This window comes from Sus scrofa, chromosome X, assembly GCF_054392235.1.
Source record: "Sus scrofa isolate SSC_HxYL_T2T_F1_AM1 chromosome X, Sscrofa_HxYL_maternal_Yorkshire_Landrace_v2.0, whole genome shotgun sequence".
NCBI lineage: Eukaryota > Metazoa > Chordata > Mammalia > Artiodactyla > Suidae > Sus > Sus scrofa.
The window spans coordinates 7,361,471-7,380,268 of NC_139401.1; the positions used below are offsets into that span (position 1 = coordinate 7,361,471).

General features: G+C 46.2%; 1 protein-coding gene across 11 annotated transcripts in view; it reads left to right on the forward strand.

Annotated features, from left to right (window-relative positions):
* Window positions 1-18,798, forward strand: part of LOC146394453 (steryl-sulfatase-like) — a 201,537-nt gene that overhangs the window by 168,907 nt on the left and 13,832 nt on the right. For all 11 annotated transcript variants that reach the window (XR_014834968.1, XM_085007100.1, XM_085007107.1 and 8 more), the window contains one exon: window positions 9,895-10,054. Coding sequence is in view for 10 of the 11 variants with exons in the window: in XM_085007100.1 (XP_084863226.1) it covers window positions 9,895-10,054 (160 nt within the window). In the remaining variant the exon portion in view is untranslated. The remainder of the gene's footprint in view (window positions 1-9,894; window positions 10,055-18,798) is intronic.

The following is an 18,798-nucleotide window of genomic DNA, read 5'->3' on the forward strand; positions in this document are numbered from 1 at the left end:
GAGAAGATCCCAGGCAGAGCATGGTTCTCAGCAGTAGATGCTGATGAACAGTCAAGTAAGACTGTGGTCACCAAGGGTCCATTGCGTATGCTACACACGTGATGCTAATATGTGTTTTTTCCATGGAGCATGAGAGGCAGAAGCCAGATGGATGGAAGAGGCTGGAGGCAGGGGGAAGTGGTTTCTCAGATTCTTTTCAGAAATGTGTCTGCAAGGAGACAGGCTGTGACGGGGGGAGGGGTTGTCCTGGGGACGTTTGAAGTGTATTTCATTCTCCCGAGTCACCTTGAATAGAGCGAGAGTAAAGATGCAAAAGATGACTAAGAGTTTCAGATTTCTGAGAAGGTCGTGGGACATGAGAGCCCACGTGTGGAAGGAGGGTTGATCTTTGCCAGGAGGAGAGACTGTCTCTACTCTGGGGTAACACGAGAGCAGGTGCTAGTGGATGGGGCTGTATAGAGGCTGGAAGCTGATGGTGACCCCAAATGAAGCCTTCTGTTTCCTCCCTGTAAAAGGAAGCAGTTTCTCCTGAAGGAGAGAGGTTGAGGGGACAAGAGAAGTGACACATAGGACTCTGGAAGAGGCGGTTGATATTCCTGCTGAACGTGGGGAACACTGGCTTCCAGTAGCAGGAAAGGGCTCTATTTGGTCCCTTTTCTCAGATGCACAAAGCTGAGACCTAGGTTTACGGGGAACAGATGGGTATTTTCACTGAGGGCTGGCATCATACTGGGGAGGTGTGAACACGTGTCATGGGTGCTATGGGATCCGGAGTTTTGGCAAGAATATGATGGAAAGGGTGTATTACATGAACTAGAGGTGGAACTACACAGGATAAACTTAGCAAACATCCGGAAAATTAGATTGCCTTTTGGAACAATTGAGACTGTCTACCTAAGTAGAAAATTGAACTGCTAGATGGTCATGGTTTTATTTTATTTTATTTTATTTTTTGATCTTGGTTTTAGATGAGTTGATTTCATTGCATTTCTTTTTTCCCTCCGTCCCTCCCTTCCTTCCCTTTTTTTTTTTTTTTTTTGGACGAAACATGTGACCATGATGCCACAGGGTTAACTTTTGCCAAGTTTGGGCCCGTGGTTGGGGAAGTCATACCAGAAGGCAGAGGTTGGAGGCTGGACAATGGGGTGTTTGCATGACTCACTTCAGGTAGAAGAGACATGCTCTGTGGGCGAGGGAGGCTAAGGTTGCCTGGAAGGGACATGGAGGTGATGAGATGGCACTGGATAAACTGACCTCTGGGAGGGCAGGGAGTTGAACTATTTCATGCTCAACTTATTTTCATGGACAAATGGAAGGTAAGAAGAAGAACATGAGCTTATTGGGTAAGACTCTGGGGAAAAGAACTTTTGGAATGGAGCAGGTTGGGGAAACGCAAGGGACTGAAAGAGGTTGGAAATACCCATTATATATAATCACACTCATCTGTAGGGTTGTCTTTACGCCAGCAATACTTTCCATCAGTTCCTCTATGACTTCATCCTTTCCATGCATGTATTGGACGTTCTCTGGGTGGAAGGAGTTATGCCATGGACCACAGTTGATCCAATAGTGAATTAGAGTATCTTTTCTTTTTTTAAAAAAATTTTAATCAGATTATTTTTTTAAAAATTTTGTGGATACAGTTGTTTTATAATGTTGGGTCAATTTCTGCTGTACAGCAAAGTGACCCAGTCATATACGTAAATACGTTCCATTTCTTACATTATCTTCTCTCATGTTCTGTCACAAGTGATTGGGTATAGTTCCCTGTGCTATACAGCAGGACCTCATGGCTTATCCATCCCAAACGTCACAGTTTGCATCTGTCCCACTCCCTTTCCCCACTTCTCCTTGGCAACCCCAAGTCTGTTCTCCATGTTGGTGAGTCTGTTTCTATTTTGTAGATAGGTTCATTTGTACCATATCTTAGATTCTACATAGAAATAGAATGTAGAATCTACTGGGTCCATCCATGTTGCTACAAATGGTATTATTTTGTTCTTTTTTATGACTGCATAGTATTCCATTGTGTATATGTACCACATCTTCTTAATCCATTTTTCTGTTGACAGATATTTAGGTTATAGAGTCTCTTTTCAAGTACTCTTGATCCCAATGGGATGGTGAGACCTGCATCAAATTGATTGTCAGACATCCCATATACAAGAGCCTTGAAAAATGCCTGGGGAATGGAGAGTAGGAAAACATAATGTGCAGTGGCAGTTGTAGAAGGCTTGATTACACAGGAGAGGCATGCCATCCAGGCTTTCAGGGGATTATAAAAATGACTGGGGGGTGGGTTGGGGCAAAATCCTAGCAGAGCAAATTACAAAAGCAACAAAGCTTTATAGAAGGCAGGCTACAACGAGATGTTGTATGGGGCATCTAGGTGAGACTCAGCTCAACTCAGGGCTGATACTGGAGATGTGGTTACTTTACATTTCAGGCCAGGATAGATTCTTTAGTGTTTCATTCTTGCAGAAGAGACATAGGACTCCAATTAAGTGAAAGATAAATCATCACTGGAGGTTGAGGTGACATTTCTCCCCTGACTCTGAAGGAGTGGATCTTGGGGAGTCAGGTCAGGGTATGTCCACCCACCTTCATCCCCAAATTTCAGTAACTTAGGGAAGGACTCAGCAGTCTGTGGCATTTGGGCCAAATGCAACCCGACGCCTGATGTTATAGATAAAGTGGTACGGAGACCCAGCCGTGTTAGTTGGCTGGTGTCTGGCCCCACTGCTTCTGAGCTGCTCGGGAGCTGATCAAATCACCCACACAACCCAAGATAGTTCCTAGCTGGCTCTTCAGAGAGAAGGTGGGTCAGCCCCTGGCTCACATTATTTAGCCATTTGAGGTCTTGCTTCTTAGTCACCCTTAATGTTTCAAACAGTGTTAACTAGACAGATGGTTGTTCTTTCTTTTTGCCATGGGACCAGTTTTGTCCCTTGTCCCCTCTGTAGCGGGTGGGTTTTAGTCCCTGAAATGAATGCACCAGCGAGAGTATGAACCACAGCATCTTGGGCGAGAAAGCATCTAGCGTGAATTACATTTGTCAATGTGGGTCCGTGGGGCTCCCATCAATCCAGGGCATCAGGGTCCTGCAGGTGGAGAGACACCCAAGAGGAGAAAAGACGATGAATAGGATCTTTCGTGAGACTCTGTGCCCAGATCCAGCAAAAGAATGATGTGTGTCTGGTGTTGGCGATTCAGACGCATTTGACCTGCTGGGTGGCAGCCTTCGAAAGGACAAAAATAGAAGCCTGGTTTGGAGACAGCTGTTCCGGACAAGAGTCTTGGGGGTGAACGATAGAAGAATGTTCTCTGTGCCTGCCTGGAGAGATTAACTCAGCCACCCTCCCTCAGTGACGTCCTGTCACAGCCTCATGCCACCGGGATGAGAAAAGCAGGCATTGGACAACTCCTCACCCGGCTTTTAAATTTAGCCCCTGCTCTTTTGTCTGCCCGTCCATTTACAGAAAGAAAGGATCCAGACTCCTTCAGCCTCTTTTTCTTGCATCGCACCTGCCACCTCACATCCTACTCTGCTAATCCCATTTCTCCTTCGCACACCAACTCATAGTCTTTGGATTTAGGGTCAGTGTTCCCAGGAAGGAGGCATCTCTTGTGTTTCCTGTGGACCCCCCAATCAGAGTTATCTGTGGGTATATCTGAGCTAATCCTTTGAGACCTGGAGTTTCTGCAGGGTGAGATCCTTGGTCCTGTATCTTTGTGCTGCCTATGGGGTTCTGAGATTCATGGCAGAATGTAGTCATTGACGGGGTTAGTGGTAGACTGGTTCAGGAACACAAATTCTGGAGCGATCTCTGACACGTTGCTTGCGTTCCTGTGCCTTCCTGGCCCCAGGTTTGCCACCTGTGAAGTGGGGCACTTCTCTACCTTGCAGAGGCGTGGAGCAGAATGAAGAAATTAAGATCTGTCAAGAGCTTGACTTCTCCCTGGAGCAGGGCGAACATTGTCATGATGGCCAATTGTCGGATAGTGCAGCTTGGTCTGTGTCTGCTGAAGGCATGACGTGTCACCCTTTGGGTTCCTGTGACCTTCATTTCAGAGCAACAATAGCAGTTCCTGGGCTGCGTGCTGGGCTTTTCCAGCCCGAGGAGCACATTCTGTGCCCACTCCTTTCGCACTGCCGCACAGCCTGAGGACAGAGCCACACTGTCCGACAAGCAAGGCTATTTGCACATCAGCGTGTGCCTGAAAATGTGCAACCCAGCCCCAAACATGTTTTTCTATCAGCAGTGTGTGGGGATGTCTTTATCATCTTTTAAACATTTTATAAAGTAGGCTTTTTTTTTTTTAACCATTGCTATTGTAAAAACACTGGACAGCTTAAGAAAATTGCATGAGATTTTGTGTGTTGATGCATTTCTTTAGTTTCTGAATATCGATGAAGAGCTCTAAGATGAGAGGCTGATGATGTCACACATAGTGGGTTCTGATGTCCCCCAGTGAGGATCGTAGTTTGTCATTAGAGAACCAGCTTCAGGAGTTCCCGTTGTGGCTCAGAGGTAATGAACCCAACTGGTATCTATGAGGATGTGGGTTCAATCCCTGGGCTCACTCAGTGGGTTAAGAAACTGGCTTTGCTGTGAGCTGTGGTGTAGGTCACAGATGCAGCTTGGATCCTGTGTTGCTGTGGCTGTGGTGGAGGCTGGCAGCTGCAGCTCTGATTCGACCTCTAGCCTGGGAACTTCCATATGCCACAAGGGCAGCCATAAAAAGACCAAAAAAAAAAAAAAAAACCCACAAAAACCAAAAAACCCTAACTTGAAAGGAAACCACTCTTGATCTTGCCACACCTTTTCAGTAGGTGGCTGGGTCCCGGGGTGCTGTGAGCCCCTCACTCACGGCAGCCACCCAGACCTCTTGCCACCAGGGGTCTATGTGTAACTTGGAGCTCTCTTGGGGCGTTTGCATCTCGGGCAGGATGTGACATTTGTAGGATCTCTTCCGGAGTTCTCTTTTGTTTTCAAGGAGGTTACATGTCAAGCCATGCCCGTCTGAGGTCTCAGTAGAGTCTTCAGAGCAGAACGCATCTCTGATGTATGCATCATGATAAAGACAGGCTCTGGATGTGCCTGTGGATTTCTGTGGCCGTGTGTGTGTGTGTGTGCACATGCGTTATCTCCTTCAGTATTATCTCCTTTAGGACATTCTATGCAGACACCAATAGGCATTTCTATCGATAGTCACAGCGATGGAAAGGCTAGTTGGTTTTCTTACGGTGAAACTCATTCGCGTTGACCCAATCCAAACAAGGATTTCCCTTGCTAGTGGGTCAGCTTTCTCCAGGTGTCATTGACACATGAAGGTGGTGTACATTTAAGGTGTACCCCTGGATGCTGGGCCGTATAATCGTGAAGTGAGCCCTCTTAATTTTTGGGAGGATAGAGAGTTTCTTTGGCATCGGGTCCTTCTTAATTCTAACCGTTCAGGTGTGTCTGTGTCCAGCCCACCTGCCGTCCTCTTGTGACATTAGACAGATGACTTGGCCCTGCTTCTCTTGATGCAGAGGTGAAGGGGTGTCGAGGAATCGTCCACCTTCTAGGCTCTGGTGTTGGATTTGTTGCTGCACCTGATGGCTTCCTAGATGAACGACCTCCCGTGCCTAATGTAGCTCCCCATTGCAGCGGTTTCTCTATCTGTATATTTCGTGAGATTTTTATTTTTGACTCAGTTTGCTTTGATGGAAGAATTAATGATAATAAAGGGAATGAGCATATTCCCTGCCCCCCAGCTTTCCCCGGTATAACTTGCTGTGTAACTATCATATATCGGTGAGGAAATAAGATTAGTGCATCACTATTCACTGAAGGAAAGATTTTTGTTTCTTTTCTTTTTGTCTTTTTGGGGTTGCACCCACGGCATATGGAGCTTCCCAGGATAGGGGTTGAATCAGAGCTACAGCTGCTGGCCTACACCACAGCCACAGCAACACAGGATCCGAGCCGTGTCTGAGACCTACACCACAGCTCACGGCAATGCCAGATCCTTAACCTACAGAGCCAGGCCGGGGATGGAACCCACATCCTCATGGATACTAGTCGCGTTTGTTACTGCTGAGCCACGGTGGGAACTCCAAGATTTTCTTTGTCTTTCTCCCTTTCCTTCCTTCCATCCTTCCTTCTTGCTTTTAGGCCTGTACCTACAGCATATAGAAATGCCCAGGCTATGGGCTGACTTGGAGCTGCAGCTGAGACCTTCACCACAGCCACAGCAACACCCGATCTGAGGCCCATCTTCAGCCTGCAGCTTGCAGCAATGCAGGATCCTTAACCCACTGAGTGAGGCCAGGGATCGAACCTGCATCCTCACAGAGACGTCAGGTCCTTACCCCACTGAGCCACAAGGGGAACTCCCAGGCTTTCCATGAATGCACTTTTTGATAAGTCAGTCTGCCATGCCACGTGCATCTAGGAGATGAACTGGCCAAGGATGCTTTTTCATTATTTTAGTATGTTGGTCTATCTTCCATTTTACTTATTCTGTTTTATTTGAACCAGCAGGACAGCCCTGAATGAAACTAACTGGGCTTATCAGACACAACTTAGAATAGATTTACAAGGAGATCCTGCTGAATAGCATTGAGAACTATGTCTAGATACTCATGTTGCAACAGAAGAAAGGGTGGGGGGAAAACTGTAATTGTAATGTATACATGTAAGGATAACCTGACCCCCTTGCTGTACAGTGGGAAAATAAAAAAAAAAAAAAAAAAAAAAAGAAACTAACCCTTTTTGTTATGTCCCAGCCACGTATTCTGTTGATGTTGGTGTTCAATTGAAATCAAAAATGCTGTGTGCCTGATCTACTAGAAGGATAATCAGATGGTCATTCATATGTGGAGATGCCTCCCACAGCTTGTGCTGCTGCTGACAGCGTGAATAAACTATGGCAAATTATTTAAACTTTTCATTTCTTGGCCGCGGTATCTGTGAAGCAAGAGTAACCGAATTTGTCAGATAATTACCTTGAGGTCTTATTGAAAAGATGAAGCAAAAGAGGTTTGACTTTTCCTAGAAGGCCGCCGTCGAAATTACAAACGACGTGATAAGTTTAGACACGACGTTTCCCTAAACGGCTGCGTCTGTCAAACACACGGGTGCCTGCAGTTAAAGGTCTTGCCCACAGGAGGCATTCCGTCTGCAGTTGTCAGCTGCAATTCAGTCTGTCGTTGTCAGAATTCAATCCACAATTTATGAGAAACTAGCTTTAAGAAGTGAAGATTTGACGGAGTTCCCATGTGGCTCAGCGGGTTAAGGACCCAACTAGTATCCATGAGGATGCGGGTTTGATCCCTGGCCTCGCTCAGTGGATTAAGGGTCCAGCATTGCCATGAGCTATGGTGTAGGTCAGAGATGTGGCTCAGATCCAGCATTGCTGTGGCGTAGGCTGGTAAATCAACTATAATGTTTTTAAAAATGAAGATTTGATGGAGTTCCCATTGTGGCTTAGTGGGTTAAGAACCTGATCAGTATCCATGAGGATTCAGGTTTGACCCTGGCCTCGCTCAGTGGGTTAAGAACCTGACGTGGCTGTGGCTGTGGTGGGGGCAGCACCTGCAGCTCCAATTCAGCCCCTAGCCTGAAACTTCCATATGCCGTAGGTGCAGCCCTTAAAAAGAAGAAGAAAGGAAAAAAAAAGAAATAAAGATTTGCTGTTCAGGATCCCTCGAACTCAGTGTCTCCAGCCATTGCTGTTTTCAGCTTAAATGTCGTTTACGTGCAGTGTGAACCATGCATGCACTCATCAGTTTGATGCATGAGGCCCCCTCTATGGTTCTGTGCTGTCTTTCATTTAGCTCTTTATTTCATTCTTCATCCCGGTTGTTGGTGGAGAAGGTTTTCACCTGGAGCTGAACTTGGACTCTGTCCCTTTCTTCCCAGCCTCACTGGCTGAGGTTACTCCGTGCTCAGTTCCTCATCAAGTCATGGGGGACTTCTCGGTGGGGGAGTGGAGACAGTGTGTCTGTTTTTCCACCATCCTTGTGCACCCACTTCAGGGACCTAGCAGCCCCCACCTCTTGGAGCCCAAGGCCACCCTGCTGCCGTCTCCCTTCCCCAAGACCCATTAGTTAGAGGCCTTGGGGAGAGTCTCCTGCTGAGCTTGGGACCCACTCCCAGCTCACTCCAGCCCCTCCTGACACCCCCTCATGCTCTGTTCATTTTCAGATTGCCTGGTATATACAACGCTCATTTTCCCTATCAAGCAGTGAGAGCTTTGCCCATAATAAAGCAACAGCAGTGATGAAAATGGCCATTGTGGGTACTCTCCTGTCTTCCGGGCGCTGGAGATCCTAATTCCACATGCGACACCTGATGTGTCTGGAGTGAGAGCCGCAAAATGGTTGACTTGTGTGCTCAAGGGCTCAGAACTGGCTGTTTCATTTTCTAGGTCTGCAGGGTAGCAAATCACCACCAATTTGGTGGCTCAAAACAATACACATTAACGATCTTAGGAAGTGCCCATCGTGGCCCCGTGGAAACGAACCTGACTAGTATCCATGAGGATTCAGGTTTGGTCCCTAGCCTCACTCAGCTCAACCCCTGGCCTGGGAACCTCCATATGCCACAGGTGCAGCCCTAAAAAGACCCCCCAAGACCCCCAAATTAACGATCTGACAGTTCTGGAGGTCCGATGTTCCCAGTGGATCCACGTGGTGTTGGCAGAATGGTGTTCTTCTTTGGAAGGTTCCCAGGGAACCCTTGGTTCCTTGTCTTTTCATCGCTGGGAGGCTCCCTGCCTCCCTTGGCTCAGGGCATCTCTCTCCATCCTGAAAGCCAGCAGCATAGCATCTTCTGGCCTCTCCATGTACAGCCCCAGCTGCTGGGCCGGCAGTTCCCTTGCCTCCTGTTCTCCGTCACCCAAATCCTTGTGTTTATGTCAAACCCACATGCATAGTCCAGAATGGTCTCTCCCTTGCTCATGCAAGGTACTGTATCTCCAGATTCCAGGGACTTGGATGTGGACATTGTGGATGCCATTATCTTGTCTCCCACACGTTGGTAAAAAGTAGACATGAACTTGAAAGTCCAGAGTCATGGTTGTAAGTCTTTTGTTGGGAGATCTGAGTGTCCCTGGTTCCAGAGTCATCACTCATGCCTACCAGGCAGTGCTGGTCGTGTGTCATACCTGTCATGACCATGCCATATCTATATATCTATATACATCTGTGTATCTATACAGCTATACATCTAAAATATCTGTAATCTGTGTCTATATGTCTATATGCCTATGCACATATGCATCTATCCAGCTATACACCTGTATGTCTATACAGCTTTATATCTATATATGTGTACAGCTATATATATACACATCTAAAGTATCTATATAGCTAGACATCTGTGATTCTGTAACCTATGCCTCTAGGTGTCTATACATCTATATAGCTCTATCTGTTTCTATCTATAGATATCTAAATATCTATATGTCTGTATATCTACATCATATATCTCTGTCTATAGATCTATATAGCTATACATCTGTATATCTGTACATCTAAAATATGTGTATATCTATACATCTATATGCGTATAGCTGTCTATACATCTAAAATATCTATACAGCTATCTATATATATGTGTGTGTCTGTTTATCCTAAGTAGCTATATACCTATTCATCTATATGTCTCTATTTATTTGTATTATCTAGAGGTATCTGCTGGATAGATAGCTATACAGATACAGATATATATTTTATTCACGACAGCAGATGCTGTATCACTGGTGAAATTCTCATTGATTCCAAGTCCTTAAAGCACTTAGATCTCCCACATTGGCTGCCACGCCACGCCCCTGCCTTGACCGTGGCTGTACGTGTCAGAAAGCCTCCCTCACCTCTGTTCTGCCTCTCCCTCGGCGTTTTAGGGGGGAAAGCCACCAACTGGGAAGGAGGCATCCGAGTCCCAGGCATCCTGAGGTGGCCAGGAGTGATCCAGGCAGGGCTGGAGCTTGATGCACCTACAAGCAACATGGACCTATTTCCTACGGTGGCCAACCTCGCTGGGGCGCCTCTGCCGGAAGACAGGTACTGTGACTCGCTGGTTCTGGGCTTGTCATCTCCTTCAGGTCTGCAGGCAGGGGCATCCTGGTGTGCGGGCAGGACGACATGCTGCCTCCGTCCATGGCTGTGAGCCACGCCCAGCTATGGGATGTACTAGGGGTCTCACAACATAAACACTGCTCTGTCCATCCTGTCATTTAACTGAGTCTTCCTCTCTGGGCATCCCGCTGCTACTCTCCTTCTGCTCTGTGGTCTTCACTGGCTTGCAGAAGGGCAGCTGGGCAAAGGCTCCCCCAATTCTCTTGCGTTTCACCCTTTGTCCTGGACCCCCTCAGCCCCTCACAGAAAGGTAGCCAGCCCCCCAGTAAGGACCCGGTGTGTCAGCCTGTCTCCCTTGAGTGAGTGCCAAAGGCAGTGTCTTTCTCTTCGATTAAATGCAACTCCCTGCATCATTGCCAAGGGTTTCTTCTTAAGTGTCATTACGAATCCAAAGACTTCTAAATCAGGCACACCCGAGGACTTGTTTTCATTACTTGGGGGGCAGGCCAGGCTCCCATCACATACGCGGGCTGCAGATCTCATTTAATTCAGCCACCAGCGGGACCAAGAACCACAAGGAAACCAGAAACAAAAACAGCAGCTCCACCAGACCTGAGGCTGTGCTGGGTTTACGCACTTCCCATTGGGTGCAAGCTTGTTTCCTGGTTTTTTGTTTTGTTTTCAAATTTCTGCTTTGCATGTAACGCTCTCAAACTATGCACGCACGCATGTGCACACACTCACACACAAATGGGAAAGGCAGAAATGTCAAGGTCAGCCCTTCTCAAACCTCGTGGTCCCCAGACCTATGTACCATCTTGACTGACCCAGGATGTTGGCAGCTGAATGTGGAAATGAGAGGTTTTGAACATAAGCATGTGCAGTCACACATTGCAGCGGCTAACAGAGTGATGAGGTAGCCACGGGGGAAATCCACCATGTGCCCAGGAAAGGGTAGTAACCCAGGAGGCAAAAGATATTTTGTATCATTGTGCAGATAATTTCAGCTCGCAGACATCCAGAAAGGTCTCAGGGACCCTGAGAGGGGTGGAGTCTCTGGACGCCTCTGAGAAGGAGCTGGTGCTCCAGACAAGAGCCAAGATTCTGGAGCTGTACTGCCTGGCTTCACGTCGTGGCTTTGCCACCAAAGTGTCTCACTTACTGGCCCCGATTGCTTCTCCTGCCAATGGCTGTCATGCCAGCGCTGCCCTTGTAGGGTGGATGCAAGGATGGGAAGCATAAGGGGTGTCACGGGCGGAGTGGAGATACATGGAGACTCACCACGTTTGTTCCCATATTGAGAGGTCACAGGTGGTAACTAGAGTTCTTCCCACTTTCCCGTGTATGGTCGGTCCTTCTAGGGTCTTGAATCATCACCAGGGAGGGCTGGAGGGGACTTCTAGGACCTGCTCTTCCAAACACACTGTGCTTTTTGCTTGTTTCTTGCTTGCTTGCTCTGGCTGCCCCTGTGGCATACGGAAATTCCTGGGCCAGGGATCGCATCCAAGCCACAGTTGCGATGTAACACCACAGCCACTCCGTATCTGAATGGCATCTGCGACCTCTGCCACAGCTCGTGGCAGTGCCGTATCCTTCACCCGCTGAGTGAGGCCAGGGACAGAACCTGCATCCTCATGGACACTGTCGGGTTTTTAACCTGCTGAGCCACCATGGGAACTGCAGGATTTCTACTTAGGTAAAAAGAGCAGTGGTGCAGGAGTCACCCGTCAGAGACTTTTCGCTTTGCAGACTTAAAGGGCTGCTGCGAGAGTCATTCTCTAATTCGGCTCCGTGGTGTGTCTGTATGAGATTCCTCTCTGCAGCCCAGCTTCCCTTCACGTCTGCTGCAGGGACATATGTGCACTGAGTGGCGTGGTTGACCTAAAGAACATTCTGTGCCCATCACCCCAGCAGATGCAGAAAAAGCATTCCCCTTCTGTCTCCAAAAAAAAGCTGATTCTGGGAGTTCCCGTCGTGGCGCAGTGGTTAACGAATCCGACTAGGAACCATGAGGTTGCGGGTTCAGTCCCTGCCCTTGCTCAGTGGGTTAACGATCCGGCGTTGCTGTGAGCTGTGGTGTAGGTTGCAGACGAGGCTTGGATCCCGCGTTGCTGTGGCTCTGGTGTAGGCTGGCAGCTACAGCTCCGATTCAACCCCTAGCCTGGGAACCTCCATATGCCACAGGAGCGGCCCAAAGAAATAGCAAAAAGACAAAAAAAAAAAAAAAAAAAAAAAAAAAGCTGATTCTGGAAAGAAGTGGAGAGCAATCTTTGTGCTAGGCAACAGGAGTATAACCCTAAATACATTAATTCGTTAAAACGAAAACTTCCCTATGGATCTCATCTTTGGCGTAGCTGGGGACCCCTCTGGAAACCATGCCCCTCTGGCCACAGACCATGAAGCTGGGAGGGAAGGGCAAGGGGGATGACCTCATCCAGAAGCACATCTTAGCAGTGACGTTTAGGGCTCCTATCCCATCATTAAAATTGGATTTTTTTTTCAAACGTAGAAAAGAAAGCCAAGTGTTCGGTCTAGTTTTTTTTTTTTTTTTTTTTTTCTGATGGAGACAAGGGAAGTGACCCATTCCTCCCAGTAAATGTTGCCAAAGTTTAGGGGCACAGGGGAAGCCTACTTCATAGAGCAGGACACAGAAAACAGTCAGCCACCTGGATCTAGTCCAGCTCTGTTTTGCAGGATGAAAGTTGAAAGTCTTCGTGGACCTGTGACCTGTAACTGATCTTATTTTCTATTCACATATTGGCAGGGTTCGCTGTTACAAGTGGAAACTTTTTTTTTTTTATTGGTGTATAGCTGAGTTACAATGTTATGTTAGTTTTAGGTGTGTAGCAAAGTGATTCAGTTATATAAACATACATATACACACATATTTTTTCAGCTATATGTATTTATATATAACTAAATATATATATCCTGTTTCACATTCTTTTCCCTTATAAGTTATTATAGAATATTGAGTGCCTTTCCCTGTGCTGTACAGTAGGTCCTTGCTGTTTAAACTCTTTTATATTTAGTAATGCGTATCTATTAATCCTAAACTCCTAATATATCTCCTCATATATCCCTTTACCTTTGATAACCGTAAGTTGCTTTTCTATGTCTGTGAGTCTATTTCTCTCTTGTAAATAAGTTCATTTTAATCATTTTTTAGATTCCACGTATAATTTACTTAGCATGAGACTCTCTAGTTTCATCCATATTGCTACAAATGGCATTATTTTCTTTTTATGGCTGAGTAGTATTCCATTGTATATATGTACCACATTTTCCTTATGCATTTCTCTGTTGATTGGCACTTGGGTTGCGTCCATGTCTTGGCTATTATAAATATTGCTACAATAAACATAGGGGTGTATAAATCTTCTCTAATGATGGCTTTCTCTGGATATATGCCCAAGGGTAGGACTGCAAACTACTAAAAATAGAGGAAATATATTTTTTTAATTATGAAGATAACTTTCTGGGTACTTGGGATCCCCTTTAGTTTAGTTCTCTAGCTTCCTCCTAAAAATGTTCCTTTCCTATTCTTTTGCTGAAAAAAATTACCTTATTTTTTTTAAGTTTTAAAATTTTTGAATGGAAGTATAGTTGGTGTGTAATGCTGTGCTAGTTTCTGGTGTACAGCACAGTGATTCGGTTTTATATATATTCTTTTATTTCATATTCTTTTCCATGATGATTTATCACAGGATATTGCATAGAGTTCCCTGTGCTAAACAGTAGGACCTTGTTGTTTATTCATCCTATAGATAATAGTTTATTCATCCTATAGATAATAGCTTGTTTATTCATCCTAAGATTTATACACCCCTATGTTTATTGTAGCAATATTTATAATAGCCAAGACATGGACGCAACCCAAGTGCCAAACTCCCAAACTCCCAATCCTCCCCGCTCTCCCCTGCTTGGCCCCCACAAGTCTGTTCTCTGTGTCTGTGAGTCTGTCTCTGTTTCATAGATAAGATCATCTGTATGGTAGAAAATCACCTTAGTTTGAATATGGCAACAGGTAACACACCTTGTGCCCCAAGCTGACCTCTTTGTCAGCCCCTAAACCATGCCCTTGTCCTGTGGTCCCCACATCCTTCCCAGAGTTGACCAGGGGAAGGCAGGTAGAAAGGACATCCCCAGGTAGATGGGTCAGTGGCCAAGCTCCGAGAGACAGCACGTGCACGGGAGAGCAAGGGGACTGTGGTCCAAGAAGTGTCCCCAGACATACTCTTTTCAGCTACATGCGTGTCACCTCCATGCTATGGGATTGGACCTGAACTTCAGACAGGATGCTCCTGGGCAATGCATTGTTAGCATCCCCCATGGTTGTCATGAGTCAGGAACCCAAGGAGAATCATCTCCCTCTCCAAGTTAAAAACAATCTTTGAAGACAAACGAAAGCTTACCAAAGGGAACAGGTGTCAGGGGGGCGGGGAGGGATAGACTGAGGGTGTGGGACTGGCACATGCACACTGAGGTCTATGGAAGGACTGGCCAATGAGGACCTGCTGTCCAGCACAGGGCCCTCTACCCACTAGTCCGTGATCATCTATGTGGGAAAAGCATCTGAGCGAGAATGCATATGGGTACATGGATCACTGAAGCACTTGGTTGTCCAGCAGACATCCCAACCTTGTAAATCAAATATATGTCAATAAGACTGTAAACAATGAAAAGTAAGTAAAAATAAAAACAATCTCAAATGAGCACGTTTTTCACAGAATCCAGCAGACACCAGGAAAGAACGCATCCGCTTCTGTAACCGTGGCTGTCTTGCAAACCTGCTATGAAAACTTAAATTAGTTTTTAGCCAGGCTTTGTGTCTCTTTGAAAGGGTGTGGGCCCCTTTCCCACACGTCCTGGTGTCATAGAAACATTTCCCTAAGAGCCGTCCCAGGTATTTGGGTAGCTCAGACAGCGTTTAAAACTTCAGCTCAAGAAGGTCACTTTCCACTTTTCATGGCAGAAAGGAGCCTCCTTTGGACATGCCTTATTTCTGCAGTGCCATTAAACGCTGGTTTTTCATCGCAGTGTGATTTATTGCCTGTTTCCAGGAAACGGCACGTTAGGTTTAGGATATGAAAAAAAAAATGAGTCTATCTCTTCACTGGAAGAAAAAAGAAGTTTGCCAAACAGACTTTGCTTCTTTCCTTAAAAAAAAAAAAAAAAAAAAAAAAAAAAAGACTTACATCTTTTGCTTGTAAGTCAGAAAAAAAGTTTGAGAGGCTTGGAGTCTGATTTTTTTCCTTAAATCCCCCTTCATAGAATCATGGCCCCAGTTCAGTTATGAAATACCCGTCTTAAGAAAACAGTTCTGGAGTTCCCTGATGGCTCAAGTTCAATCCCTGGCTGGAAAAATTCTGCATGTCACACATGCACCCCCCAAAAAAACTTTTAAAAATTAAAAATAAAGAACACAGTTCTGTCTCCTGTGTTCTTACCTGCTGCTGTGTTGTTGGCTTGTGATGAAAAACAGCTTCAAGGCATAGAGGTCAAGCCGTTTGCGGCAACATGGATGGACCTAGAAACGCTCATACTAAATGGAGTGAGTCAGAGACAAGTATCTTAGGAGATCACTTTTTCCTTTTTTTTTTTTTTTTCTTTTTAGGGCCACACCCTCAGCATATGGACATTCCCAGACTAGGGGTCAGATCAGAGCTGCAGCCGCCAACCTATACCACAGCCCCAGCAACGTGGGATCCGAGCCGCTCACAGCAATGCTGGGTCCTTCACCACTGACGGAGGGCAGGGATCAAACCCACATCCTCATGGACACAAGTTGGATTCACTTCGGTTGCACCATAACAGGACGTCTAGAGACCACTTCTATGAGGCATCTACAAAGTGGATACAAATGAACTTACTTACAAAACAGAAATAGATCCACAGACACAGAAAACAAACTTCTGGTTACCAAAGGGGAAAAGCAGGGGGGAGAATAAAGTGGGAGGTGGAGATTAACCGACACACAGCACTGTGTACAAATTCCATGGGTAACAGGGAGCTGCTGTCTAGCACAGGGAAATCTGCTCAACACGGTGCAATGGCCTCTGCAGGAAAACAATCTGAAAAGAAGTGGATATGTATATATGTGTAACTAATTTACTTTGCTGTACCCCTGAAACTAACACAGCATTGTAAGGCAACTTTCTTTTTTTAATTAAAAAAAAAAAACAAAACAAAAAACACAGGGCGTTCCCATCAGGGCGCAGGGGAAATGAATCCAAGTAGGAACCATGAGGTTGCAGGTTTGATCCCTGACCTCCCTCAGTGGGTTAAGGATCCGGCAATGCTATGAGCTGGGGTGTGGGTCGCAGATATGGCTCAGATCTGGCATGGCTGTGGCTGTAGTGTAGACCAGCAGCAACAGCTCTGGTTAGACCCCTAGCCTGGGACCCTCTGTATGCCGCAGGTGCGACCCTCAAAAAGACAAAAGAAGAAATATATATGTATAGAATAGGTAGCGTTTGAGTGGGAACAATAGAGACCCCTTCTGATGAGCCATCATGGAAAGGCCTTTTCTCCACGTGGAGACGGAGGGGAAAGGCCTTCTCTCCACGTGGAGACAGAGGTGGTGTCCTGCATCTGACCTGCAGGATGCTTGCCGCTGGGGGCTTGACCTGCTCAGATCTTCCCACCTGCCTGCCTCCCCTCATCCCCTTCTTTTCTTTTTATTTTTATTTTTATTTTATTTTTTTTTATTTTCCCACTGTACAGCAAGGGGGTCAGGTCATCCTTAGATGTATACATTGCAGTTACAGTTTTTTCCCCCACCCTTTCTTCTGTTGCGACATGAGTATCTAGACATAGTTCTCAATGCTATTTAGCAGGATCTCCTTATAAATCTATTCTAGGTTGTGTCTGATAAGCCCAAGCTCCCGATCCCTCCCACTCCCTCCCCCTCCCATCAGGCAACCACAAGTCTCTTCTCCAAGTCCATGATTTTCTTTTCTGAGGAGATGTTCATTTGTGCTGGATATTAGATTCCAGTTATAAGTGATATCATATGGTATTTGTCTTTGTCTTTCTGGCTCATTTCACTCAGGATGAGATTCTCTAGTTCCATCCATGTTGCTGCAAATGGCATTATGTCATCCTTTTTTATGGCTGAGTAGTATTCCATTGTGTATATATACCACATCTTCCAAATCCAATCATCTGTGGATGGACATTTGGGTTGTTTCCATGTCCTGGCTATTGTGAATAGTGCTGCAATGAACATGCGGGTGCATGTGTCTCTTTTAAGTAGAGCTTTGTCCGGATAGATGCCCAAGAGTGGGATTGCAGGGTCATATGATCCCCTTCTTTTCTTTCCTCCTCCTCTGGACCCCTAGTCTTCAGGAGTGAGTCTTTCTCGAAAGGCACACCACCTGCCATTTCAGCAGAGAAATAGGATTTTCCAGAACACACACCTTCTGGAGAGCACGCTCTCCCCGGTTCCTCTCACGGCGAATCGGCCTCAAGCTCGGGAAGTGAGCCAAGGCCGTTTTTTGTTCTTATTCTTCACTTACGATACTAGAATGTTTTCCGTGTCGTGGACTTGGGCAGAGTGCGTGATTCATCACCCAGGGTCGGGGCCAGAGAGGCCCCCAACAGCAAAGCTTTAATTACCGTAGGGGTTTTTCAGTGACTCCAAAATAAAACACACCCAAAAAAGCTCACAGGACGTGGGACCGCTTCCGAGGGCTTGCTCAGATTATGTAACCAAGTTCAACGTCCACTTTCTTAATGCCTCATGATAGGGGAGGATGGAGGTGGAAGGTTTTGAATGGGGGGAAGAAAACTCTCAAGTTCAACCAACACTCAGGCTCTTTGCAGGTGGCTTCCTGCCCCAGCTTTTGCTGGCAGTGGCCTGATGGTATCCATGACTGCAGTTTCTCTAGTGGCTATTGGTGTCTGTTTCCTTCAAAGCAAAATTGAAGGCTTTTCTTTCCCCCATTCCTAAACCTCCAATTAGTTTTATTTTTCCCATCGCTAGCTGTGTACAGCAGTTGGTTGCATCTGGCACAGGTAGATACCCCGTTGTGGAATTCCCTTGTGGCTCAGCAGTAACAAACCCGACTGCTCTCCATGAGGATGCAGGTTCGATCCCTGGCCTCGCTCAGCAGGTTGGGGCTCCAGCGTTGCCCTGAGCTGTGGTGTAGGTTGCTGATGCCACAGACATGACTGGGATCTGGCATGGCTGGGGCTGTGGTGTAGGCCGGCAGCTGTAGCTCCGATTCAGCCCCTAGCCTGGGAACTTCCATATGCCACACATGCAGCCCTAAAAAAAGCAAACAAAACAAAACACAAAAAGCCAGTTGTAGAAGAGCGGTATTTACATTTCAGAACCCAGCAATGAGTGTAATGTGTACCTGTAATTTGTTAAATATATGTAAGTATATTTATATCGTCAGGGCATGTAACATCATTATTATTTACACATTTATTCATCCAGACTTAGAACTTCCTTTTCATGGAAATCTATCTAACCCAAGTTCCCCTGTGTTATGGAGTATCTTTTTTTAACCTAAATTGTCAGAAATTCTTACGTTCAATAGACGTGTAGTCTGTGAATCACCTGTCGTTCGAGGCAGTAGGCAGAAAAGTGGATACAAGAGGAGTTCCCTTTGTGGCTCCGTGGTAATGAGCCGGACTAGTATCCATGAGGACGTGGGTACAGTCCCTGGCTTCCCTCAGTGGGTTAAGGATCCAGCATTGCCATGAGCTGTGCTGTAGGT